The sequence below is a fragment of the Hyla sarda genome, chromosome 5, assembly GCF_029499605.1.
Source record: "Hyla sarda isolate aHylSar1 chromosome 5, aHylSar1.hap1, whole genome shotgun sequence".
Taxonomy (NCBI): domain Eukaryota; kingdom Metazoa; phylum Chordata; class Amphibia; order Anura; family Hylidae; genus Hyla; species Hyla sarda.
The window spans coordinates 380,850,342-380,862,685 of NC_079193.1; the positions used below are offsets into that span (position 1 = coordinate 380,850,342).

The 12,344-nt window shown below is 39.2% G+C and overlaps 1 protein-coding gene across 1 annotated transcript in view; it reads right to left on the reverse strand.

Annotated features, from left to right (window-relative positions):
- Window positions 1-7,549: 7,549 nt before the first annotated feature.
- Window positions 7,550-12,344, reverse strand: part of LOC130274600 (mucin-2-like) — a 49,880-nt gene continuing 45,085 nt past the window's right edge. The window contains exon 3 of the mRNA XM_056523034.1: window positions 7,550-8,339. Within this exon, the coding sequence (XP_056379009.1) occupies window positions 8,217-8,339 (123 nt within the window). The 3' untranslated portion in view covers window positions 7,550-8,216. The remainder of the gene's footprint in view (window positions 8,340-12,344) is intronic.

Sequence of the window (12,344 nt, forward strand, 5' to 3'; positions counted from 1 at the left end):
CTTACTCCTCCTCCTGTATCTCCTCTTATTCCTTATAGAGTGTAAGCTCCTATGGTCAGGACTATTACTCCTACTCCTGTATCTCCTCTTATTCCTTATAGAGTGTAAGCTCCTATGGTCAGGACTCTTACTCCTCCTCCTGTATCTCCTCTTATTCCTTATAGAGTGTAAGCTCCTATGGTCAGGACTATTACTCCTCCTCCTGTATCTCCTCTTATTCCTTATAGAGTGTAAGCTCCTATGGTCAGGACTCTTACTCCTCCTCCTGTATCTCCTCTTATTCCTTATAGAGTGTAAGCTCCTATGGTCAGGACTCTTACTCTTCCTCCTGTATCTCCTCTTATTCCTTATAGAGTGTAAGCTCCTATGGTCAGGACTCTTACCCCTCCTCCTGTATCTCCTCTTATTCCCTATAGAGTGTAAGCTCCTATGGTCAGGACTCTTACCCCTCCTCCTGTATCTCCTCTTATTCCTTATAGAGTGTAAGCTCCTATGGTCAGGACTCTTACTCCTCCTCCTGTATCTCCTCTTATTCCTTATAGAGTGTAAGCTCCTATGGTCAGGACTCTTACGCCTCCTCCTGTATCTCCTCTTATTCCTTATAGAGTGTAAGCTCCTATGGTCAGGACTCTTACTCCTCCTCCTCTATTTCCTCTTATTCCTTATAGAGTGTAAGCTCCTATGGTCAGGACTCTTACTCCTCCTCCTGTATCTCCTCTTATTCCTTATAGAGTGTAAGCTCCTATGGTCAGGACTCTTACTCCTCCTCCTCCTGTATCTCCTCTTATTCCTTAAAGAGTGTAAGCTCCTATGGTCAGGACTCTTACTCCTCCTCCTCCTGTATCTCCTCTTATTCCTTATAGAGTGTAAGCTCCTATGGTCAGGACTCTTACTCCTCCTCCTCCTGTATCTCCTCTTATTCCTTAAAGAGTGTAAGCTCCTATGGTCAGGACTCTTCCTCCTCCTCCTCCTCCTGTATCTCCTCTTATTCCTTATAGAGTGTAAGCTCCTATGGTCAGGACTCTTACTCCTCCTCCTCCTGTATCTCCTCTTATTCCTTATAGAGCGTAAGCTCCTATGGTCAGGACTTTTACTCCTCCTCCTCCTGTATCTCCTCTTATTCCTTATAGAGTATAAGTTCCTATGGTCAGGACTCTTACTCCTCCTCCTCCTGTATCTCCTCTTATTCCTTATAGAGTGTAAGCTCCTATGGTCAGGACTCCTCCTCCTCCTGTATCTCCTCTTATTCCTTATAGAGTGTAAGCTCCTATGGTCAGGACTCTTACTCCTCCTCCTCCTGTATCTCCTCTTATTCCTTATAGAGTGTAAGCTCCTATGGTCAGGACTCTTACTCCTCCTCCTCCTGTATCTCCTCTTATTCCTTATAGAGTGTAAGCTCCTATGGTCAGGACTCTTACGCCTCCTCCTGTATCTCCTCTTATTCCTTATAGAGTGTAAGCTCCTATGGACAGGACTCTTACTCCTCCTCCTGTATCTCTTCTTATTCCTTATAGAGTGTAAGTTCCTATGGACAGGACTCTTACTCCTCCTCCTGTATCTCCTCTTATTCCTTATAGAGTGTAAGCTCCTATGGTCAGGACTCTTACTCCTCCTCCTGTATCTCCTCTTATTCCTTATAGAGTGTAAGCTCCTATGGTCAGGACTCTTACTCCTCCTCCTGTATCTCCTCTTATTCCTTATAGAGTGTAAGCTCCTATGGTCAGGACTCCTCCTCCTGTATCTCCTCTTATTCCTTATAGAGTGTAAGCTCCTATGGTCAGGACTCCTCCTCCTGTATCTCCTTTTATTCCTTATAGAGTGTAAGCTCCTATGGTTAGGACTCTTACTCCTCCTCCTCCTGTATCTCCTCTTATTCCTTATAGAGTGTAAGCTCCTATGGTCAGGACTCTTACGCCTCCTCCTGTATCTCCTCTTATTCCTTATAGAGTGTAAGCTCCTATGGTCAGGACTCTTACTCCTCCTCCTGTATCTCCTCTTATTCCTTATAGAGTGTAAGCTCCTATGGTCAGGACTCTTACCCCTCCTCCTCCTGTATCTCCTCTTATTCCTTATAGAGTGTAAGCTCCTATGGTCAGGACTCTTACTCCTCCTCTTGTATCTCCTCTTATTCCTTATAGAGTGTAAGCTCCTATGGTCAGGACTCTTACTCCTCCTCCTGTATCTCCTCTTATTCCTTATAGAGTGTAAGATCCTATGGACAGGACTCTTACTCCTCCTCCTCCTGTATCTCCTCTTATTCCTTATACAGTGTAAGCTCCTATGGTCAGGACTCTTACTCCTCCTCCTGTATCTCCTCTTATTCCTTATAGAGTGTAAGATCCTATGGTCAGGACTCTTACTCCTCCTCCTGTATCTCCTCTTATTCCTTATAGAGTGTAAGCTCCTATGGTCAGGACTCTTACCCCTCCTCCTGTATCTCCTCTTATTCCTTATAGAGTGTAAGCTCCTATGGTCAGGACTCTTACTCCTCCTCCTCCTTCTGTATCTCCTCTTATTCCTTATAGAGTGTAAGCTCCTATGGTCAGGACTCTTACTCCTCCTCCTGTATCTCCTCTTATTCCTTATAGAGTGTAAGCTCCTATGGTCAGGATTCTTACGCCTCCTCCTGTATGCACAAAGGTTCACAAACTTATTTGAGTAAACCTTGTAAACCCATGTTTTAATAATCTAGATCACTCGATACAGAAATATATATGAGTGGTAAATGCCGGTTCACCGATGTTAAGTGACTATTTCCTCCCTACGATCATACGACCGCCAACATATGATATGGATAAAAAATATAACTGCTATTAATATCCTCTAAAAGTCACCAAATACTTGTGCCCCCCCCCTCCAAAATAACAATAACCAGATTGATGAATACATCTCCAAAGGATCAGTTATGGAAAGTTCTTCCCCTGTTTGTGATGGGTTTTCCTGTGTTTTCGAGCCTTGTCCTTCTATTCTTATTGTTCTCATGTGGGATCTTTGAAGGGTCCATGGGGAGGAACTTTAAGATCCGCCGTAGGGGCACGACTGTCAGGTTTGTCAGGTTTTGTTGTAGTGTCCGTCATTTTGGGAAAGATTAAATCTGACATTACTACCGACATAGGCTCCAAACAGAGTCTCTGATACCAGTGTGAACATGGCCTTATATCTAACGCTCTCCTATGTTGGTTGTAGTCTAATAACTTCACAGAGATCACATGAAGGAACCCGGCATTTCACCGACCAAACATGAAAGCAAATAGAAACATGAGAGGAGTAAAATCTAAATATCGCACCTTATAGATCCTGAGGTCAGGTATCTGTCATGTCCACCATCTTGGGAGAGAATAGAGTGAGAAAACATTATACAGTAATAGACATTTTGTTCTGAACAAGAGTGGACAGCTGTTTACTCGGCGTTGCCAAAAAGGTACATAGATGACGTATTTTAGAAAGTTCAAAATGCAAGGGAGGAATTTCTTTTTGTTTAGTAGAGAATAGACTGTAATAGTTCTGAGTCTCGTAGCAGGTGGACTGTCACAGCAAAGAAAGATGAAGAAAGAGGCAAATGTAGCAAAAACACTTTACTTTCTTATAATAATGCTGAACTAGGTGAATGGTGGATTCGGGAACATGAGCTTCTGCTTTATATTTGAAATGTCGTCAGGGTTCGGCTTCCAGCTGACTGTCAATCAAACAGGGACAGGGATGGGAGGGGGAGCGAGGAGGCATTCCCGGCTTTGGCACTTGGGAACACCGCGCTTTGTCTCTTTCCACCACATGGCCATCCGTTTAGGGCTGGCTCAGCCTATAGGGAAAATAGGCAGCTGCCTAGAGCGCCCTCTTGATGTGGCGCGAAGCTCTGCCTGCCACAAGAAAATTAGACAACCAGTATCTGAAACAACCTTCAGCCTACATGAGGAGGGGGCTTGTTACAGTGTGTCACCTCAGTAGTAAGGTTGGGCGTGTCAAAGAACAAGCCAATGGGTGGAGACTAGGGTGGCGAAAAACCTTGCACCAGTCCTGTATCTGTCTTCTTATCCATGTCTCATTATAACGTTCTTGATACTTCTTACATCCAAGATATTGTTACGGTACAGAGTAGAAAGAGTAATGAGACCGGAATTACCTCTGCACCCCTGAATATGCACCCCGCACCAACTTCACACTATTTGTCCTCACTACATTGGTCAGAAATCCAAAACAGCTCTACAGTCCATATACTTACATGAGAAACAAGCGATAGTCTTGTGGTACCTACCAGGAACTTTTTACCGTGGCATTTTATTTAGCACATGAGGTCTTGACACAGATAGAGCAACGGCCATTTCATGCACAGGAATGGAGGAGCATGAAACGGCCGTCGCCCTGTCTGTGTCCAGACCACATGACAGGGTAAAAGGTTCCAGGTATTGTTACAGTGTATCTATACAGTGCGTTTTCTGCAGAGAATACATCAGTGGTACAAATCTCTCTCCTGTTGTGGATTCTAGAACTTGATTTCCCAACTAAGAAGCCTCCAGCTGTTGCAAAACCAGAATGCCCAGGCAGGCTGGTAGTTGCAGTTTTGCAACAGCTGGAGACACACTAGTCTGGAAACACTGGCCTAGACTTTGTTAACAACTTTCTATATAAGCCTCTCCAATATGTTTCACAGTCACAGCAACATCATCAGGGGTAGTGAGGCTCCACTTACAATCTCACTACCTCTGATGATGCTGATGTTACTGTGAAACATGTCAGGGAAGCTTCTATAAAGTATGCTGGGAGTTGTAGTTTTGCAACTGCTGGAGGTCCAAAGAATGCAGAACGCTGCTATAGAAGGAACAGATCAGCTCCCCTACACAGCAGCAGCACCAACTTCTTCTGATAGTTTGTTACAATGTATCGGTAGAATGTATCATTTTTATAGTCCTGGCTGTTTGGATCCTTTTAGACTGGAAACAGTTATAATAAAGTTTTCATTTGGGTCAGGACGGGGTTATCAGCCTCAAGATGGAAAAGACTCCCAGTCACTGACAGGAAGCAGAGATCTTGCAATATATCAAGGAGCAGAGAAGAAATCTGATACATTGATGCTAGATTCCACTTACTCATTGAGAGGAGGACGGAGATGTCTGATGGTCTCCGCAGAATCTGTCGCCCGTGTGTCCAGCTCCAGCGCAGTGGTCAGGACTGACGGAGTTGCACTTGTCTTGTGAATTCCAGCACATTCTTTACCAAACTGGTTCTTCTGCCTCAGTTCTACCCAAAATGTACAGTAGTCAAGAATTCTCCATCACTAATGGCCTCCGGAGAGCTGCAGTAGAGAAGGGGGGAGGACAGTAGCCTCAGGGGGTGATGGGTTTACATGTAGACTCTAAGGCAGGGCTCCCTGACCTGCGCTCTCCAGCTGTTCCAAAACTACAACTCCCAGCATGGTATGATGAGACTTGTTTTACAACAGCTGGAGAGCCATAGGTTGGGGTCCACTGTCCTATAGGGTGGGGGTCAAAGTATGAATCATTATCCATAATCCCTTGTACAAGTCCTGAGTCTTCTGAGCAACCCTTGAGGCCGCCACTATAACTTCCAGCCATAAGTGTCCACAGGGGGGCACTCATGTGCGCACTCGAGGACTATAAAGAGAGCTGTGCTTACTTCTCAGCCAGTGAGTGTTGGCTGTTAACAGCAGCTAGTACTCACCAGTAAAAAATGAACCTGTTAATTTTCTGCAGTCCATACAGGTGAAACTCGAAAAAATAGAATATTGTGCAAAGTTAATTTATTCCAGTAATGCAACTTAAAAGGTGAAACTAATATATGAGACTCGTTACATGCAAAGCGAGATAGTACAAGCCGTGATTTGTCATTATTGGGATCATTATGGTTACAGCTCTTGAGAACCACAAAGTCATCCCCCCCCAATTACTATGATTTGGGGAGCCATGTCATCTCCCCCCCCCCCCAATTACTATGATTTGGGGAGCCATGTCATCTGCCCCCCCAGTTACTATGATTTGGGGAGCCATGTCATCTGTCCCCCCCCAATTACTATGATTTGGGGAGCCATGTCATCTGCCATGTCCTCTGCCCCCCAATTATTATGTTTGGGGGAGCCATGTCATCTGCCCCCCCCCAATTACTAAGATGTTATGATTTTGGGGAGCCATGTCATCTCCCCTCCCCCAATTACTATGATTTGGGGAGCCATGTCATCTCCCCCCTACCCCCCAATTACTATGATTTGGGGAGCCATGTCATCTCTCCCCTCCCCCCCAATTACTATGATTTGGGGAGCCATGTCATCTGCCCCCCCCCCATTACTATAATTTGGGGAGCCATGTCATCTGCCCCCCCCCCAATTACTATGATTTGGGGAGCCATGTCATCTGCCCCCCCCAATTACTAAGATTTGCGGAGCCATGTCATCTCCCCCCCCCCCACCCCAATTACTAAGATTTGGGGAGCCATGTCATCTCCCCTCCCCCAATTACTATGATTTTGGGAGCCATGTCACCTGCCCCCCCAATTACTAAGATTTGGGGAGCCATGTCATCTCCCCCCTCCTCCCCAATTACTATGATTTGGGGAGCCATGTCATCTCCCCCCTCCCCCCCAATTACTAAGATTTGGGGAGCCATGTCATATCCCCCCCCCCAATTACTATGATTTGGGGAGCCATGTCATCTGCCCCCCCAATTATTATGATTTGGGGAGCCATGTCATCTGCCCCCCCCAATTGCTAAGATTTTGTGATTTTGGGGAGCCATGTCATCTGCCCCCCCCCCCAATTACTAAGATTTGGGGAGCCATGTCTTCTGCCCCCCAATTATTATGTTTTGGGGAGCCATGTCATCTGAGCTCCCCCCCCCCCAATTACTACGATTTTATGATTTTGTGAGCAATGTCATCTGCCCCCCACCCCAATTACTAAGATTTGGGGAGCCATGTAATCTCCCCCCTCCCCCCCCCCATTACTAAGATTTGGGGAGCCGTGTCATCTCCCACCTCCCCCCCCCAATTACTAAGATTTGGGGAGCCGTGTCATCTCCCCCCTCCCCCCCCAATTACTAAGATTTGGGGAACCATGTAATCTCCCCCCTCCCCCCCCCCCCCATTACTAAGATTTGGGGAGCCATGTCATCTCCCCCCTCCCCCCCCAATTACTATGATTTGGGGAGCCATGTCATCTCCCCCCTCCCCCCCCCCCCACAATTACTATGATTTGGGAGCCATGTCCCCTGCCGGTGTTGGTCACTGCGCTTCATTAATTCCAGGGTCAACGCATCCATCGACCAGGAGATTTTGGAGCACTTCATGTTTCCTTTCCTTTTAAGTTGCATTAATGAAATACAATAAACTTTTGGGCGATATTTAAATTTTTCGAGTTTCACCTGTAGCAATTGCAGCATTTTAAATGTAAAAATGACAGCTGCCAGTGGGTTCAGGTGACTGATCAGCACCCCCACAACATGATCGTTGGGTACTGATCAGTTAATATGGCCTTCTGAAGGATATATTGGCATTCAGACTGCCTCAGAAGTGCGACAAAATCAAACGTATATACGTAGGGGATCATTTTAATCGTATGGACCTACAGGATAAAGAGAAGGGGTCATTTTTACAGAAAATTATCATGTACGTCTGCACCGTAAATGTATCCTAAAAACACTGTAACATAAGTGGTGATAACAGTCGCGCTGACCGGTGATCCCAATGACGTTTTACAATTTTTCACCTTCAAATAAATTAAAATGTATTAAATATAGAAAATGTGATACATTGTAACAGATAAGAAGTACAGGATTAGAAAAACATGGCTGCATCCAACAACAGCGCCCCACTCCAGTTCACAGGTTATGTGAGGTATTACAGTTCATCCCTGTTCACTTGAATGTGGCTCAGCTGCAATACCGGACACCACCTATAGGCAAGAGTGGCGCTGTTTCTTGAAAGAAAAAAAAAAAGGTAATTTTCTTCGACACGTTCCACATTTTCTGTTCTCAGTGGCTTCAGCTTTCGCATTCTATTCATGAACCAGGAGCCTCAGGATGAACAGAGTTCTAGGGTCCTGACACTTGGAGGATTGTGGCGCAGTGGACGGAACACAGAAAAAACAGGCGGGAAAAATCCATGACTGTTAAAGAACTGATAATAAAGTGATGGATCCGGAATTTTGTATCCGGAATAATCAGCTCCTCACGGATAACGTTGGATTTGGGCAATGGCGGTTTTAAGTGTGACTAGGAGGAGTACGGGCTGGCGGCGCCCCCCAGAGGTGACATACAGTTCCTGGAGATCCCGGCAGGTATATAGGTCAGCATCAGGTCCGAGCTGCGCAGCGCGTTGTACAGCAGAGAACAAACCTGAGGAGCGAAGAAAACGATTCTATAAAGATGTGTAACATTCTGCGATCACTGCGCCATTGTGGGGGAACACGAGAAGCGACAGAATAAAATGTCACAGAAGCGACCGGGGGAGGGGAGGGGAGGGCTTGGGGAAGACTCTTCAAATGCATTAAAAGTGATGCAAAGGTTAATAAAAAACTACAATGAAAATATAAATACATTTTTTCCATTTGAGATGATTGTTTAAAAATAATTGATACAATAACTGACAAATGTAACAAGGAGCCAAATAGTCAACAAGCAGCACCACGGGCATCTCCGGTATGGGCACAATTCCTTGTATGAGCCCTTGAAGCAGTGTTTCTCAACCAGTGTGCCTCCAGCTGTTGCAAAACTACAACTCCCAGCATGCCCGGACAGCCGCTGGGAGCATGCTGGGAGTTGTAGTTTTGCAACAGCTGGAGGCAGCCTGGTTGGGAAACACTGCCTTACCATAGGTCCTCGTAGACAACCAACTACCGATATATCTATATACAGACACTACTAATATATATCTATATACAGACACTGCTAATATATCTATAAACAGACACTACTAATATATATCTATACACAGACACTACTAATATACCTATATACAGACACTGCTAATATATCTATATACAGACACTACTAATATATATCTATACACAGACACTGCTAATATATCTATATACAGACACTAATATACCTATATACAGACACTACTAATATATATCTATATACAGACACTACTAATATATATCTATATACAGACACTACTAATATATATCTATATACAGACACTACTAATATATATCTATATACAGACACTACTAATATATATCTATATACAGACACTACTAATATACCTATATACAGACACTACTGATATATCTATATACAGACACTACTAATATATATATATATATATATATACAGACACTACTAATATATCTATATACAGACACTACTAATATATATCTATATACAGACACTACTAATATATATCTATATACAGACACTACTAATATATATCTATATACAGACACTACTAATATATCTATACACAGACACTACTAATATATATCTATATATACAGACACTACTAATAAATCTATATACAGACACTAATGATATATCTATATATACAGACACTACTAATATATATCTATATACAGACACTACTAATATATATCTATCTACAGACACTACTAATATATATCTATATACAGACACTACTAATATATATCTATATACAGACACTACTAATATATATCTATATACAGACACTACTAATATATATCTATATACAGACACTACTAATATATCTATATACAGACACTACTAATATATATCTATATACAGACACTACTAATATACCTATATACAGACACTACTAATATATATCTATATACAGACACTACTAATATATATATCTATATACAGACACTACTAATATATATCTATATACAGACACAACTAATATATATCTATATACAGACACTACTAATATATCTATATACAGACACTACTAATATATATCTATATACAGACACTACTAATATATATACCTATATACAGACACTATTAATATATATCTATATACAGACACTACTAATATATATCTATATACAGACACTACTAATATATATCTATATACAGACACTACTAATATATATCTATATACAGACACTACTAATATATATCTATATACAGACACTACTAATATACCTATATACAGACACTACTAATATACCTATATACAGACACTACTAATATATCTATATACAGACACTACTAATATATATCTATATACAGACACTACTAATATATATCTATATACAGACACTACTAATATATATACCTATATACAGACACTATTAATATATATCTATATACAGACACAACTAATATATATCTATATACAGACACTACTAATATATATCTATATACAGACACTACTAATATATATCTATATACAGACACTACTAATATATCTATATATACAGACACTACTAATATATATCTATATACAGACACTACTAATATATATCTATATACAGACACTACTAATATATATCTATATACAGACACTACTAATATATATCTATATACAGACACTACTAATATATATCTATATACAGACACTACTAATATATATCTATATACAGACACTATTAATATATATCTATATACAGACACTACTAATATATATACCTATATACAGACACTACTAATATATATCTATATACAGACACTATTAATATATATCTATATACAGACACTACTAATATATATCTATATACAGACACTACTAATATATATCTATATACAGACACTACTAATATATATCTATATACAGACACTACTAATATATATCTATATACAGACACTACTAATATATATCTATATACAGACACTACTAATATATATACCTATATACAGACACTACTAATATATATCTATATACAGACACTATTAATATATATCTATATACAGACACTACTAATATATATCTATATACAGACACTACTAATATACCTATATACAGACACTACTAATATATATCTATATACAGACACTACTAATATATATCTATATACAGACACTACTAATATATATCTATATACAGACACTACTAATATATATCTATATACAGACACTACTAATATACCTATATACAGACACTACTAATATATATCTATATATACAGACACTACTAATATATACCTATATACAGACACTACTAATATATATCTATATACAGACACTACTAATATATCTATATACAGACACTACTAATATATATCTATATACAGACACTATTAATATATATCTATATACAGACACTACTAATATATATACCTATATACAGACACTACTAATATATATCTATATACAGACACTACTAATATATATCTATATACAGACACTACTAATATATATCTATATACAGACACTACTAATATATATCTATATACAGACACTACTAATATATATCTATATACAGACACTACTAATATATATCTATATACAGACACTACTAATATATATCTATATACAGACTCAACTAATATATATCTATATACAGACACTACTAATATATATCTATATACAGACACTACTAATATATATCTATATACAGACACTACTAATATATATCTATATACAGACACTACTAATATAAATCTATATACAGACACTACTAATATATATCTATATACAGACACTACTAATATATATCTATATACAGACACTACTAATATATACCTATATACAGACACTACTAATATATATCTATATACAGACACTACTAATATATATCTATATACAGACACTACTAATATATCTATATATACAGATACTAATGATATATCTATATATACAGACACTACTAATATATCTATATACAGACACTACTAATACATCTATATATACAGACACTACTAATATATCTATATACAGACACTACTAATATATATCTATATACAGACACTACTAATATATCTATATACAGACACTACTAATATATATCTATATACAGACACTACTAATATATCTATATATACAGACACTAATGATATATCTATATATACAGACACTACTAATATATCTATATACAGACACTACTAATACATCTATATATACAGACACTACTAATATATCTATATACAGACACTACTAATATATCTATACACAGACACTACTAATATATCTATATATACAGACACTACTAATATATATCTATATACAGACACTACTAATATACCTATATACAGAAACTACTAATATATCTATATATACAGACACTACTAATATATATCTATATACAGACACTACTAATATACCTATATACAGAAACTACTAATATATCTATATATACAGACACTACTAATATATATCTATATACAGACACTAATATACCTATATACAGACACTACTAATATATATCTATACACAGACACTACTAATATATATATCTATATACAGACACTACTAATA